Genomic DNA, 14,842 nt, shown 5'->3' on the forward strand with positions numbered 1-14,842 from the left:
AGGACAGACAGGGTCAAAGCGACCCATGGCGGGGGGGTGAAGGGGTAAGAAGAAGATGGAGGACCTGTGTCTGCAGCCAGCGGTTCCTGTTCCACCACTTCTCTCTTCTTCACCACAGCTTTCGTTGCTTCGAGCGTAAAGAGAGAAGAGACTGAAGAACAGGCAGGACCACAGAGACCTTCTGAAAGACGGTCAGATACCTGGTTGGACTCCTGGAGGAGACGGCGCCTCCACTTTGGGTTTCACTGTCACTTCAGGCTTCATGGGAACTTCAACTCCAGGTTTTGGCTCTTAAAGCAGGACATTTACAGAAAATCAACCAAAAAGAGCAAAAGACCAAAGAACGGTGTTCTTCCACCGTTCCAGAAGAACCTGTACAGGCTGAGAGGAACCTGTACAGGCTGAGAGGAACCTGTACAGCCTGAGAAGAACCTGTACAGCCTGAGAGGAACCTGTACAGCCTGAGAGGAACCTGTACAGGCTGAGAGGAACCTGTACAGCCTGAGAGGAACCTGTACAGGCTGAGAGGAACCTGTACAGCCTGAGAGGAACCCGGGAGAAGACCCAGAGTCCAGCTTGAGTCTCTCAGACAAATGTTCATTGACAAAGTGTGTGACTGATGGGTCAGGTTCTGTCTGGGAGGAGAAGCCGGTACCTTGTGGAGGACGGGCGGGTTTCACCACAGGCTCTCTGACCGGCGCCGCCTCCGTCACCTCCGTCACCTTCTCTGGGGCTTAAAGAGACAAAGTCATGGACATCAGAACGGCCAGCTCAAAGACTGACGGAGAAGAAGAACCAGCAGCTCCACGGAACATTTTACCAACACACACACACACACACACACACACACACACACACACACACACACACACACACACACACACACACACAGTGAATGAGAACACACACACACACAAAGTGAATGAGAACACACACACACACACACACACACACACACACACACACACACACACACACACACACACACACACACACACACACACACACACACAGTGAATGAGAACACACACACACACACACACACACACACACACACAGTGAATGAGAACACACACACACACAGTGAATGAGAACACACACACACACAGTGAATGAGAACACACACACACACAGTGGTATTAACGGCAGTGTGGGAACAGGAAGCCGTGGCGGTGGGTCCAGGAACCAGAAGAGTCTGTCTGAGGCGACAGCGGGAAGGTTCCTGGAACATGACGTGTGATGGAGGCGTGACGGACCGGCGGCGCCACCATGAGGTGACGAGGTGCACAGCGCTCAAACACAACGTGCTCAATGACTCATGTGTCCCTGTACCTCCACGAGCTTCTTCAACAAACAGAGTCTGTCGCTGTCCCGCTCCCGCAGGCTGAACCGCCGTCTGAGTGCCGGAGCCAACACCTGTTCTCCGGTCTTGAAGAGCCAGCGCCGGGAGTACCGGCGCCGGGAGCCCCGGCGCCGGTACTCCCGGCGGCTGCTCTAGGCCGGTGGACTCGGTGGCGGTGGGGTCTGTTACTGATGGCTCTCTGAACAGCGCCTCTCTCTGACCGGGGAAAGCTGACGCTCTCTCCAGCAGCTCTCCTGCTCCTCTAGCATCTATTGTACGTTTCATCTCGTCCTTCCCTGCGTCTGTCAGCGTCGCCCAATCAGGAGGCAGCTTCGCTCTGTTGGCTGCTGTCAGCGACTCTTTGCTAGCCCGCGTGACGGCGGCTTTCACTTCAGTTTGTTCTTTATTGATCGAGTCTTTCAAAGAGCAAATTTCATCTGGTTCAGCCTCCGCCGTCTCTTCTACACCAACATCATCATGTACAGTCTGCGGTACGGTTCCAGCGTGGTCCTTTACAGTCTGCGGTACGGTTCCAGCGTGGTCCTTTACAGTCTGCCGTATGGTTCCAGCGTGGTCCTTTACAGTCTGTGGTACGGTTCCAGCGCGGTCCTTTACAGTCTGCGGTACGGTTCCAGCGTGGTCCTTTACAGTCTGCCGTATGGTTCCAGCGTGGTCCTTTACAGTCTGTGGTACGGTTCCAGCGCGGTCCTGTACAGTCTGCGGTACGGTTCCAGCGTGGTCCTTTACAGTCTGCCGTATGGTTCCAGCGTGGTCCTTTACAGTCTGCGGTACGGTTCCAGCGCGGTCCTTTACAGTCTGCGGTACGGTTCCAGCGTGGTCCTTTACAGTCTGCGGTACGGTTCCAGCGTGGTCCTTTACAGTCTGCGGTACGGTTCCAGCGTGGTCCTTTACAGTCTGCGGTACGGTTCCAGCGCGGTCCTTTACAGTCTGCGGTACGGTTCCAGCGTGGTCCTTTACAGTCTGCGGTACGGTTCCAGCGCGGTCCTTTACAGTCTGCGGTACGGTTCCAGCGTGGTCCTTTACAGTCTGCGGTACGGTTCCAGCGTGGTCCTTTACAGTCTGCCGTACGGTTCCAACGTGGTCCTGTACAGTCTGTGGTACGGTTCCAGCGTGGTCCTTTACAGTCTGCGGTACGGTTCCAGCGTGGTCCTGTACAGTCTGCGGTACGGTTCCAGCGTGGTCCTGTACAGTTCCAGCGGGTACTTTAGTGCTCCTCTCTGTCTTGTGGGTTCCAGATCTGCTCGCTGCTTCGTTTCTCAGCTTCACTTTCCATTCCACCTGCTCTCGCTTCAGTTCCGCTCTGACTTCAGCCGTTCTGGTGGAACCGGGGAACATTTCAGACCGGATTTCTCTGACGAGAACCTGTTCTGGAGGATCTCTATATTTGTGGTCTGTGTTTGATTCAGGACTAATTTCCTTTGTCCTTGGTGCTGCTGAAGGAGGTTCTTCACAGGCTGTTGGCTGTTCAGCGTGTCGCTGCTCGCCTCTCTCCGACTCTTCTTCACTGCCAAACCCTGGGCCGGGGAACCGTCCTCCCAGAGGTCTGGGTTGTGGTCCGTCGGGTGGATCCACAGGTTCTTTGGACGTCGCTGTGGCTTGAGGCGTTGGAGCAGCTCGGCGTTCAGTCTGTCCCCGTTTGGTTGGACGAACTTTGAGGGTTGTTGACTGAATGTCTCCTCCTGTTGGTTTCAGAGCCGCTGCAGGACGAGGACATGTCCCTGCTCCGTCAGGCCTTTTCATCTTCTCCTCAGCTTCCTCTTGAATCCGTCTTTCCACAGTGATTCTCTTTGACTGAGTCTCGTCGTCTTTTAGAGTCTGCCGTCGGGTCTCAGAACCTTTGTCTTGGTCTGAAGTTCCACACTGGATTCGCTCGTCGGGGGAAGGTAAGCGTTGCTGCGTGGCGGCGTCCTCGGTTGTCCTCGGAGGTTCCTCAGGTGCTCCATCAAGCTCAGACCTCCTGGAGGTCTTTCTGTCCGATGGTTTGTGGTTCCCGTCCTCAGTGGGACAGACAGTCAGACAAACACTTTGAGTGGTCGACTCTCCCTGCTTTGGTAGAACGGGGGCATTCTGAGAACAGGTTCCGTGTCCTACCGATGTTCCCGTTTTGCCTTCCCTCTTTGGTGAAGCCACTTCCTGGGCGTGGTCTCCAGACGTCACAGCCACTGGTTTGGACTGTGGACATTCAGGGTGTTTGACCAGCTGGTCAGGGACGATCAACCTCTTTTCAAACTCTCCATGTTGAGTTGTCAGATGTGTCTTCCAGGCTTCGTCCTGCTCCTGACCAACTGAAGCTCTTCTGGTCCTTATAGAGTCTGTGACGGAGACCTTGTCCCACTGCCAAGGTGAGGGACTCTGCTCCGTCTTCGCTGCTTTCTGTCTTACAGTGTTTGATTCCTGGAGGTGAACCTTGTTAATGGTTTGTTTTGACTCCAGTGTCTCTTCTTCAGGAGCTCTGTGAAGCTCCAGAGTTTCCTCAGCTCTCAGTTCTTTAGGTTTCTCTGGAATGTTTGGAACGTTCTTTTTATCTTTGTCAGATGCCAAGTTCCTCCGCCTCAACTCGGACGACAGTTCTCCGCCCACTACCGGAAATCTTTGAGACGTGACCTCCATCACGGAGAACTCTCTCTCTACAGATGCTTGTTTGGGTGGAGGAGCTTCAAACAGAGGAACCACTGGTGACTCAGCAGTCCTGGCCTTCTCTTGAGGAGCTTCAAACAGAGGAACCACTGGTGACTCAGCAGTCCTGGCCTTCTCTTGAGGAGCTTCAAACAGAGGAACCACTGGTGACTCAGCAGTCCTGGCCTTCTCTTGAGGAGCTTCAAACAGAGGAACCACTGGTGACTCAGCAGTCCTGGCCTTCTCTTGAGGAGCTTCAAACAGAGGAACCACTGGTGACTCAGCAGTCCTGGCCTTCTCTTGAGGAGCTTCAAACAGAGGAACCACTGGTGACTCAGCAGTCCTGGCCTTCTCTTTGGTTCCTGCTGGTGGAGCTCTGAGAAGTTTGGGATCAGAGGACATTTGTGACGTTTCCTGTCTCCTTGGGACTGATTCTTCTTTGTCTCGTTCTCCAGTTGATGCTTTAGTTGGATGAAACTCGTGAGACGCGACAAACCCAACACCTTCGTCTTCAGAAAGACGCTTCCACTTCTTGTATTTTACAAGGTTCCCATGCGGAACCTCAGTGTTTTTCTCCGGCCTTGTTGTCTTTATGTTGTCCTGTCTGGACGTGTCCTCAGGAGGGACTTCCTGTTGCTGGACTCCAGCTTCTCGGCCTGCCATCAGTTCTCCAGCTCCCTCGTCTCGTCCCTCCTCTTCCTGTGTGTCTGTCTTCTGGGAGGAGTCTCTTCGTTTAGTTTCTTTGTCCACAGTCCCAGTGTCCCGGGTCAATGGGATTTCCCTGGTCTGTGGAGGAGCTCGTCTTCCTGACGCACCTTCTTCCTGGTCTTCACCTTTAATGGCTGGTTGACTTTTGGAAAGCTCTTGTTTGCCTGTTTCCTCTTTAGAGTAGAACGTCTTCTTCTCTGGGGACGCTTTAGGACAACCGTCGTCTGTCCTTCTCACTGCTTTAACCTTTTCAGCCGTTTCATCTTTAAACTTGAGATTTCTATCCTGAGTTTTCATGTTTTTTAAAGGAAACTGATTGATGGCCTGCTTTTCACTTTGTGCTGATTTCTCCTCTGACTTCTTCAGAGGGCCGTCACCTCCTCCTCCTCCTCCTCCTCCTCCTCCTCCTCCTCCTCCTCCTCCTCCTCCTCCTCCTCCTCCTCCAGTTTCTGGGAGTTCCTGCAGTTGTTCTGGATCAGGTTCTACATCAGCGTCCTCCATCGTGTTCGTCACAGAAACTTTGCCGTCTCTTCGTTGTTCCGTAGTTTTGACATATTTTGGAACAATTTGATCTCTGACTGCGCTCAACTTCACCTCCTCCTGGTGGACCTTCATCTCCTCCTGGTGGACCTTCACCTCCTCCTGGTGGACCTTCACCTCCTCCTGGTGGTCCTTCACCTCCTCCTGGTGGACCTTCACCTCCTCCTGGTGGTCCTTCACCTCCTCCTGGTGGACCTTCACCTCCTCCTGGTGGACCGTCACCTCCTCCTGGTGGACCTTCATCTCCTCCTGGTGGTCCTTCACCTCCTCCTGGTGGACCTTCACCTCCTCCTGGTGGACCGTCACCTCCTCCTGGTGGACCTTCATCTCCTCCTGGTGGTCTTTCACTTCCTCCTGGTGGACCTTCATCTCCTCCTGGTGGACCTTCATCTCCTCCTGGTGGTCCTTCACCTCCTCCTGGTGGACCTTCACCTCCTCCTGGTGGACCGTCACCTCCTCCTGGTGGTCCTTCACCTCCTCCTGGTGGACCTTCACCTCCTCCTGGTGGACCTTCACCTCCTCCTGGTGGTCCTTCACCTCCTCCTGGTGGACCTTCACCTCCTCCTGGTGGACCGTCACCTCCTCCTGGTGGACCTTCATCTCCTCCTGGTGGTCTTTCACTTCCTCCTGGTGGACCTTCATCTCCTCCTGGTGGACCTTCATCTCCTCCTGGTGGTCCTTCATCTCCTCCTGGTAGACCTTCATCTCCTCCTGGTGGACCTTCACCTCCTCCTGGTGGTCCTTCATCTCCTCCTGGTAGACCTTCATCTCCTCCTGGTGGTCCTTCATCTCCTCCTGGTAGACCTTCATCTCCTCCTGGTGGACCTTCACCTCCTCCTGGTGGACCTTCACCTCCTCCTGGTGGACCTTCATCTCCTCCTGGTGGTCCTTCATCTCCTCCTGGTAGACCTTCATCTCCTCCTGGTGGACCTTCACCTCCTCCTGGTGGACCTTCACCTCCTCCTGGTGGACCTTCATCTCCTCCTGGTGGTCCTTCATCTCCTCCTGGTAGACCTTCATCTCCTCCTGGTGGACCTTCACCTCCTCCTGGTGGACCTTCACGGTTGTTTTGACTCTTTTAGGAAGAAAACTTTCTTCACGTCCGTCGGTTTGCCCGGTTCTCTCTGTTTCTGAAGCTTTCAGAGGAGAACCGTCGGGTTCCTCAAAGGGTTTTGCTGCTTTCTTCTCACTACGTCCCTTCAGGTCTCCACTCACAGACTTTGGCTCTTCAGGTTGAACTTTTTCTTTTAAAGGCTGATCCTGAACAGCTCTCTTTTCTGCCTTTGCTCGACTTCGGAGGTTTTGTGTCTTCAAACCATCAGTAACAGAAATCAACCCACTGTCAGTTCCAGAGGCCTCCTCAGACTCACACAGCTCTTCTTCTTCTGCTTCTTCTTCTTCTTCTTCTTCTTCTTCTTCTCCGCGGCACGATGGAGGTTCTTCTGGGAAACGACTCGTCGCTTTCAGAGTGTTAATGTTTGAAAAGAGAGAGCACCATGAAGAGGCACCAAGAGATTAGAAACAAGACAAGAAAGCGTTTGGTGTTAAAGGAGCTGGCAGAGAGGGGGCGCCGCTGTACCTCGTTCTGCTCGGACGTCTTTGCGCTCTGCTTTGCCGCCGATCGTCTCAGATTCCGTTTCTTTAAGAAATGATCCAGTTTTTACACACAAAGTTTGAAACAGTTAAAAAAAGATCAAGAAGAGAAGCGATAGAGCCAGAGCAGAAGCAGCGAGGCAGAGAGCTCGCCCCCTGGTGGCCGTACAGGATGTCTGTACCTGAGGCTGACCCTCGGCGCCAGAGAATGCTCTTCTCCTCGTCCACACTGGAATCTAGAGCGTCGGTATCTGTTACTGAGTACTTCACGACCCCCTCAGTTTGAACAGCTTTCTGTTGGACTGACTGATCCGACCCCCCTTTGGCCGGCGTCGGGGTCCCAGTGGTTTCTGTCCCTGAGACCCTTCTCTGAGCGACTCCCTGAGGGGGAACCGGTCCGCCCTGGACCTGACCATCAGCTGCTCCCTTCCTAGTTGAAGCTCTGCCTTCCTGTACTGCCTGTCCTGTACTGTCGGCCCCCCCTGGTCCTTCCTGTCGTCTCTCTTCAGCTTTTTGGACCCAGAAACCAGTTCTGGACTCAGAAACCTCGGAGCGGACTGAGACGCCGTCTTTGCTCCGGGTCGTCAACTTGGTAGTTTTAAGAAAGATCTTTTCCTGAGCGTCCGTCTGGACCTGCTGCTCTATCAACACACTGTCTGGACTTTCTGTCCTCCTGGAAGCATCAGTAACAGATATCTGGCCCTGGTCCTGCCGGGTCACCGACAGCGACACAATGGCTTCATCTTTGTACGGAACATCAGCGTGTTCTTCAGCTACATCTTCCTGCTCCGTCACCTCCTCTGACGGAGACACAGACAACACTTCCTGAACGTCTTGCCGTCGCTCCACTTTGACCAGAGTCACTGCCAGAAGATTTTAGAAGAAGAAGAAGAAGAAGAGGCGTCATGAGGCGGCGCCAAGATGTGACGGTAAAACACAGACAGACAGGAGAGGACAAGATGGAGGTGAAGAGGAACTCGTCCAGGACTGGCAGGAGGCTCTCTGGTGCTCGGTACCTTTCTCAGGAAGAGATGGGGGCTCCTGCACCTCGGCGTCTGTTGGACGGAGCTTCTCGACGGGCTCAACTTCTTTTCAAGAGTTTTTAAACCAAGAAGATGAAGAGAAGAAGAAGAAGAAGAAGAAGAAGAAGAAGAAGAAGAAGAAGGAGCCAGTCAACAAACAAACAAACAGAGCAGAGCCCGTTAGCAGGCGGCGGGAAGGTTCAGAGGTGGTTCTAAGATCAAAGAGCCGGCGCCACTTCAGGTTCCTTCAACTTCATTCAGACCCAGAAACCTCCTCCTACCCGACAGCAGCTTCTGCATGTTCACCACCAGGGGGCAGCATCTTAACTCTACAGCCCATTCACAGAGGAAGAACTGGGAATCGCTCAAAAGGACAATTACATTACATAATAATATATACAATAATATATTATATATTATAATAATAAATAATATATAATATATAATATATTGTAATATATTATAATAATAATAATAATAATATCTAATACTAATAATAATATATAATAATATATAATACTAATAATAATAATATATAATAATAATAATAATAATAATAATAATAATAATAATAATATATAATACTAATAATAATAATAATAATAATAATAATAATAATACTAATAATAATAATAATAATAATAATAATAATAATAATAATAATATATAATACTAATAATAATAATAATAATAATAATAATAATAATAATAATAATAATAATAATAATAATAATTAATAATAATACGGGTGATATGGGTTATCATTGTCATATAACTGTGATCCGACTCTGGACTCTGATGCAACGTGTAAAGTTTGAGACCGATCGGAGCACGTCCAGGTTCTTTACTCTGCACTTCCTGTTTCATGACAGAATGTCAGTTTGTGGTGAGGCTGAGGCCACGCCCCGAGGCTGAGGCCGAGGCCACGCCCCGAGGCTGAGGCCGAGGCCACGCCCCGAGGCTGAGGCTAAGGCTGAGGCTAAGGCTGAGGCTAAGACTGAGGCCACGCCCCGAGGCTGAGGCTAAGACTGAGGCCACGCCCTGAGGCTGAGGCCACGCCCCGAGGCTGAGGCCACGCCCTCTGACTTTGGCAGGAGTTACTAAAACCTTCTAATTAGCTGGGTGTCATTTGGAATTACCACCCAGGACCAGTTTGCTGTAGAACATTTGGAAATAAGTCCACCATATTTTTCAGAACGCCTAACTTCCTGTTGGGTTCCCAGTCCGTGTTCCTCCAGACCTTTTAGTGTCTGAGGCTGATATGTGAACCGAGTTCTGGAGCTCCAGGGGAAACGTGATCAAGGGGCTTCGTTCTCTAGATTTTGCAGGAGGCGCTGTAGCTGGACTGTCCGGTGTGAGGAGATGGAACGTTTCTGGTTCTGAGAGGATGAAGTGGACCTGTGACCCGGACAGAAAGAGTGGGACGCCTCGGTACCTTGAGGAAGACTCGGCTCCGCCTTTTGAGCTGCTTTCTTCATGGAGACCAGCTCAGGTTTCACTTCTCCTGGAGCCTCGTGAGGAACTGGTTCCCCTGGTTTCACCTGCAGCACTGCTGCTTCCTGCTTCCTCTCAGGAACCTTCTCAGGTTCCTTTGTGGGCTCCGTCCTCGGACCTCTCTGCCTTTGTCTCTGTGGTGCCGAGTGCTTTTCTTCCACCTGGACCTTCTCCGTCGCCTTGCCAGGAGCCGGCAGCCTCTCGGGTTGGAGGTCGGCCGGAGGTTTGACTTCAGGCAGCGTCAAAGCTTTAAGAGGGGTCGACACAGACACAAGACCATGAAGAACCCTGAAGAACAACACCAGGTGCTCACGCACCGCTGGAGGTCAGAGAAGGCAGGAGATGTTTCACTGACAGGACGTTGGTGGACGGATCACTGAGGGCTGTCCTGGTAGTCTGGGTAACAGCTTCCTGTCCTGGTCGTCTGGGTAACAACTTCCTGTCCTGGTAGTCTAGGTAACAACTTCCTGTCCTGGTAGTCTGGGTAACAGCTTCCTGTCCTGGTCGTCTGGGTAACAACTTCCTGTCCTGGTAGTCTGGGTAACAGCTTCCTGTCCTGGTAGTCTGGGTAACAGCTTCCTGTCCTGGTAGTCTAGGTAACAACTTCCTGTCCTGGTAGTCTAGGTAACAACTTCCTGTCCTGGTAGTCTGGGTAACAGCTTCCTGTCCTGGTCGTCTAGGTAACAACTTCCTGTCCTGGTAGTCTGGGTAACAGCTTCCTGTCCTGGTAGTCTGGGTAACAGCTTCCTGTCCTGGTAGTCTAGGTAACAACTTCCTGTCCTGGTAGTCTAGGTAACAACTTCCTGTCCTGGTAGTCTGGGTAACAGCTTCCTGTCCTGGTCGTCTAGGTAACAACTTCCTGTCCTGGTAGTCTGGGTAACAGCTTCCTGTCCTGGTAGTCTAGGTAACAACTTCCTGTCCTGGTAGTCTAGGTAACAACTTCCTGTCCTGGTAGTCTGGGTAACAGCTTCCTGTCCTGGTAGTCTAGGTAACAACTTCCTGTCCTGGTAGTCTAGGTAACAGCTTCCTGTCCTGGTAGTCTCGGTAACAACTTCCTGTCCTGGTAGTCGAGGTAACAACTTCCTGTCCTGGTAGTCCAGGTAACAGCTTCCTGTCCTGGTAGTCTGGGTAACAGCTTCCTGGTCGTCTGGGTAACAACTTCCTGTCCTGGTCGTCTGGGTAACAGCTTCCTGGTAGTCTGGGTAACAGCTTCCTGTCCTGGTAGTCTAGGTAACAACTTCCTGTCCTGGTAGTCTAGGTAACAGCTTCCTGTCCTGGTCGTCTGGGTAACAACTTCCTGTCCTGGTAGTCTAGGTAACAGCTTCCTGGTAGTCTGGGTAACAGCTTCCTGTCCTGGTAGTCTAGGTAACAACTTCCTGTCCTGGTAGTCTAGGTAACAACTTCCTGTCCTGGTAGTCTGGGTAACAGCTTCCTGTCCTGGTAGTCTAGGTAACAACTTCCTGTCCTGGTAGTCTAGGTAACAACTTCCTGTCCTGGTAGTCTGGGTAACAGCTTCCTGTCCTGGTAGTCTAGGTAACAACTTCCTGTCCTGGTAGTCTAGGTAACAGCTTCCTGTCCTGGTAGTCTCGGTAACAACTTCCTGTCCTGGTAGTCGAGGTAACAACTTCCTGTCCTGGTAGTCCAGGTAACAGCTTCCTGTCCTGGTAGTCTGGGTAACAGCTTCCTGGTCGTCTGGGTAACAACTTCCTGTCCTGGTCGTCTGGGTAACAACTTCCTGTCCTGGTAGTCTAGGTAACAGCTTCCTGGTAGTCTGGGTAACAGCTTCCTGTCCTGGTAGTCTAGGTAACAACTTCCTGTCCTGGTAGTCTAGGTAACAGCTTCCTGTCCTGGTAGTCTCGGTAACAACTTCCTGTCCTGGTAGTCGAGGTAACAACTTCCTGTGCTGGTAGTCCAGGTAACAGCTTCCTGGTAGTCTAGGTAACAGCTTCCAGGTAGTCTAGGTAACAGCTTCCTGGTAGTCTAGGTAACAGCTTCCTGATAGTCCAGGTAACAGCTTCCTGGTAGTCTAGGTAACAGCTTCCTGGTAGTCTAGGTAACAGCTTCCTGGTAGTCTAGGTAACAGCTTCCTGGTACTCTAGGTAACAGCTTCCTGTCCTGGTAGTCGAGGTAACAACTTCCTGGTAGTCTGGGTAACAACTTCCTGTCCTGGTAGTCGAGGTAACAGCTTCCTGGTAGTCTAGGTAACAGCTTCCTGGTAGTCGAGGTAACAACTTCCTGTCCTGGTAGTCAAGGTAACAGCTTCTTGTCCTGGTAGTCTGGGTAACAGCTTCCTGGTCGTCTGGGTAACAACTTCCTGTCCTGGTAGTCTAGGTAACAGCTTCCTGGTAGTCTGGGTAACAGCTTCCTGTCCTGGTAGTCTGGGTAACAGCTTCCTGGTAGTCGGTAACAACTTCCTGGTAGTCTAGGGAACAGCTTCCTGGTAGTCTGGGTAACAGCTTCCTGGTAGTCTAGGTAACAGCTTCCTGGTAGTCCAGGTAACAGCTTCCTGTCCTGGTAGTCTAGGTAACAACTTCCTGTCCTGGTAGTCTAGGTAACAGCTTCCTGTCCTGGTAGTCTCGGTAACAACTTCCTGTCCTGGTAGTCGAGGTAACAACTTCCTGTGCTGGTAGTCCAGGTAACAGCTTCCTGGTAGTCTAGGTAACAGCTTCCAGGTAGTCTAGGTAACAGCTTCCTGGTAGTCTAGGTAACAGCTTCCTGATAGTCCAGGTAACAGCTTCCTGGTAGTCTAGGTAACAGCTTCCTGGTAGTCTAGGTAACAGCTTCCTGGTAGTCTAGGTAACAGCTTCCTGGTACTCTAGGTAACAGCTTCCTGTCCTGGTAGTCGAGGTAACAACTTCCTGGTAGTCTGGGTAACAACTTCCTGTCCTGGTAGTCGAGGTAACAGCTTCCTGGTAGTCTAGGTAACAGCTTCCTGGTAGTCGAGGTAACAACTTCCTGTCCTGGTAGTCAAGGTAACAGCTTCTTGTCCTGGTAGTCTGGGTAACAGCTTCCTGGTCGTCTGGGTAACAACTTCCTGTCCTGGTAGTCTAGGTAACAGCTTCCTGGTAGTCTGGGTAACAGCTTCCTGTCCTGGTAGTCTGGGTAACAGCTTCCTGGTAGTCGGTAACAACTTCCTGGTAGTCTAGGGAACAGCTTCCTGGTAGTCTGGGTAACAGCTTCCTGGTAGTCTAGGTAACAGCTTCCTGGTAGTCCAGGTAACAGCTTCTTCTCCTGGTAGTCTGGGTAACAGCTTCCTGGTCGTCTGGGTAACAACTTCCTGTCCTGGTAGTCTGGGTAACAGCTTCCTGGTCGTCTGGGTAACAACTTCCTGTCCTGGTCGTCTGGGTAACAACTTCCTGTCCTGGTAGTCTAGGTAACAGCTTCCTGGTAGTCTAGGTAACAGCTTCCTGGTAGTCTGGGTAACAGCTTCCTGTCCTGGTAGTCTGGGTAACAGCTTCCTGGTAGTCTGGGTAACAACTTCCTGTCCTGGTAGTCTGGGTAACAGCTTCCTGGTAGTCGGTAACAACTTCCTGGTAGTCTAGGGAACAGCTTCCTGGTAGTCTGGGTAACAGCTTCCTGGTAGTCTAGGTAACAGCTTCCTGGTAGTCTAGGTAACAGCTTCCTGGTAGTCCAGGTAACAGCTTCCTGGTAGTCTAGGTAACAGCTTCCTGGTAGTCTAGGTAACAGCTTCCAGGTAGTCTAGGTAACAGCTTCCTGGTAGTCCAGGTAACAGCTTCTTCTCCTGGTAGTCTGGGTAACAGCTTCCTGGTCGTCTGGGTAACAACTTCCTGTCCTGGTAGTCTGGGTAACAGCTTCCTGGTCGTCTGGGTAACAACTTCCTGTCCTGGTCGTCTGGGTAACAACTTCCTGTCCTGGTAGTCTAGGTAACAGCTTCCTGGTAGTCTAGGTAACAGCTTCCTGGTAGTCTGGGTAACAGCTTCCTGTCCTGGTAGTCTGGGTAACAGCTTCCTGGTAGTCTGGGTAACAACTTCCTGTCCTGGTAGTCTGGGTAACAGCTTCCTGGTAGTCGGTAACAACTTCCTGGTAGTCTAGGGAACAGCTTCCTGGTAGTCTGGGTAACAGCTTCCTGGTAGTCTAGGTAACAGCTTCCTGGTAGTCTAGGTAACAGCTTCCTGGTAGTCCAGGTAACAGCTTCCTGGTAGTCTAGGTAACAGCTTCCTGGTAGTCTAGGTAACAGCTTCCAGGTAGTCTAGGTAACAGCTTCCTGGTAGTCCAGGTAACAGCTTCCTGGTAGTCTAGGTAACAGCTTCCAGGTAGTCTAGGTAACAGCTTCCTGGTAGTCTAGGTAACAGCTTCCTGATAGTCCAGGTAACAGCTTCCTGGTAGTCTAGGTAACAGCTTCCTGGTAGTCTAGGTAACAGCTTCCTGGTAGTCTAGGTAACAGCTTCCTGGTACTCTAGGTAACAGCTTCCTGTCCTGGTAGTCGAGGTAACAACTTCCTGGTAGTCTGGGTAACAACTTCCTGTCCTGGTAGTCGAGGTAACAGCTTCCTGGTAGTCTAGGTAACAGCTTCCTGGTAGTCGAGGTAACAACTTCCTGTCCTGGTAGTCAAGGTAACAGCTTCTTGTCCTGGTAGTCTGGGTAACAGCTTCCTGGTCGTCTGGGTAACAACTTCCTGTCCTGGTAGTCTAGGTAACAGCTTCCTGGTAGTCTGGGTAACAGCTTCCTGTCCTGGTAGTCTGGGTAACAGCTTCCTGGTAGTCGGTAACAACTTCCTGGTAGTCTAGGGAACAGCTTCCTGGTAGTCTGGGTAACAGCTTCCTGGTAGTCTAGGTAACAGCTTCCTGGTAGTCCAGGTAACAGCTTCTTCTCCTGGTAGTCTGGGTAACAGCTTCCTGGTCGTCTGGGTAACAACTTCCTGTCCTGGTCGTCTGGGTAACAACTTCCTGTCCTGGTAGTCTAGGTAACAGCTTCCTGGTAGTCTAGGTAACAGCTTCCTGGTAGTCTGGGTAACAGCTTCCTGTCCTGGTAGTCTGGGTAACAGCTTCCTGGTAGTCTGGGTAACAACTTCCTGTCCTGGTAGTCTGGGTAACAGCTTCCTGGTAGTCGGTAACAACTTCCTGGTAGTCTAGGGAACAGCTTCCTGGTAGTCTGGGTAACAGCTTCCTGGTAGTCTAGGTAACAGCTTCCTGGTAGTCTAGGTAACAGCTTCCTGGTAGTCCAGGTAACAGCTTCCTGGTAGTCTAGGTAACAGCTTCCTGGTAGTCTAGGTAACAGCTTCCAGGTAGTCTAGGTAACAGCTTCCTGGTAGTCCAGGTAACAGCTTCCTGGTAGTCTAGGTAACAGCTTCCAGGTAGTCTAGGTAACAGCTTCCTGGTAGTCTAGGTAACAGCTTCCTGATAGTCCAGGTAACAGCTTCCTGGTAGTCTAGGTAACAGCTTCCTGGTAGTCTAGGTAACAGCTTCCTGGAGACTCTGCAGTACCTTTCTCCGTCTCCGCAGGTTCTTCTTCAGGACGAACTGCAGCAGCTTCTGGTTTCTTGGTA

General features: G+C 51.4%; 1 protein-coding gene across 1 annotated transcript in view; it reads right to left on the minus strand.

Moving 5' to 3' along the window:
- The window catches only part of LOC308119102 (titin-like), a 218,988-nt gene that overhangs the window by 112,006 nt on the left and 92,140 nt on the right, over nucleotides 1-14,842 (minus strand). The window contains 6 exon segments of the mRNA XM_080478934.1: nucleotides 65-127; nucleotides 201-290; nucleotides 656-733; nucleotides 1,333-4,893; nucleotides 7,003-7,620; nucleotides 9,278-9,583. Of these exon segments, the coding sequence (XP_080335060.1) occupies nucleotides 65-127; nucleotides 201-290; nucleotides 656-733; nucleotides 1,333-4,893; nucleotides 7,003-7,620; nucleotides 9,278-9,583 (4,716 nt within the window).

The sequence above is a fragment of the Lipophrys pholis genome (assembly GCF_963383615.2).
Source record: "Lipophrys pholis genome assembly, chromosome: 13".
In the NCBI taxonomy this organism is placed as follows: Eukaryota; Metazoa; Chordata; class Actinopteri; order Blenniiformes; family Blenniidae; genus Lipophrys; species Lipophrys pholis.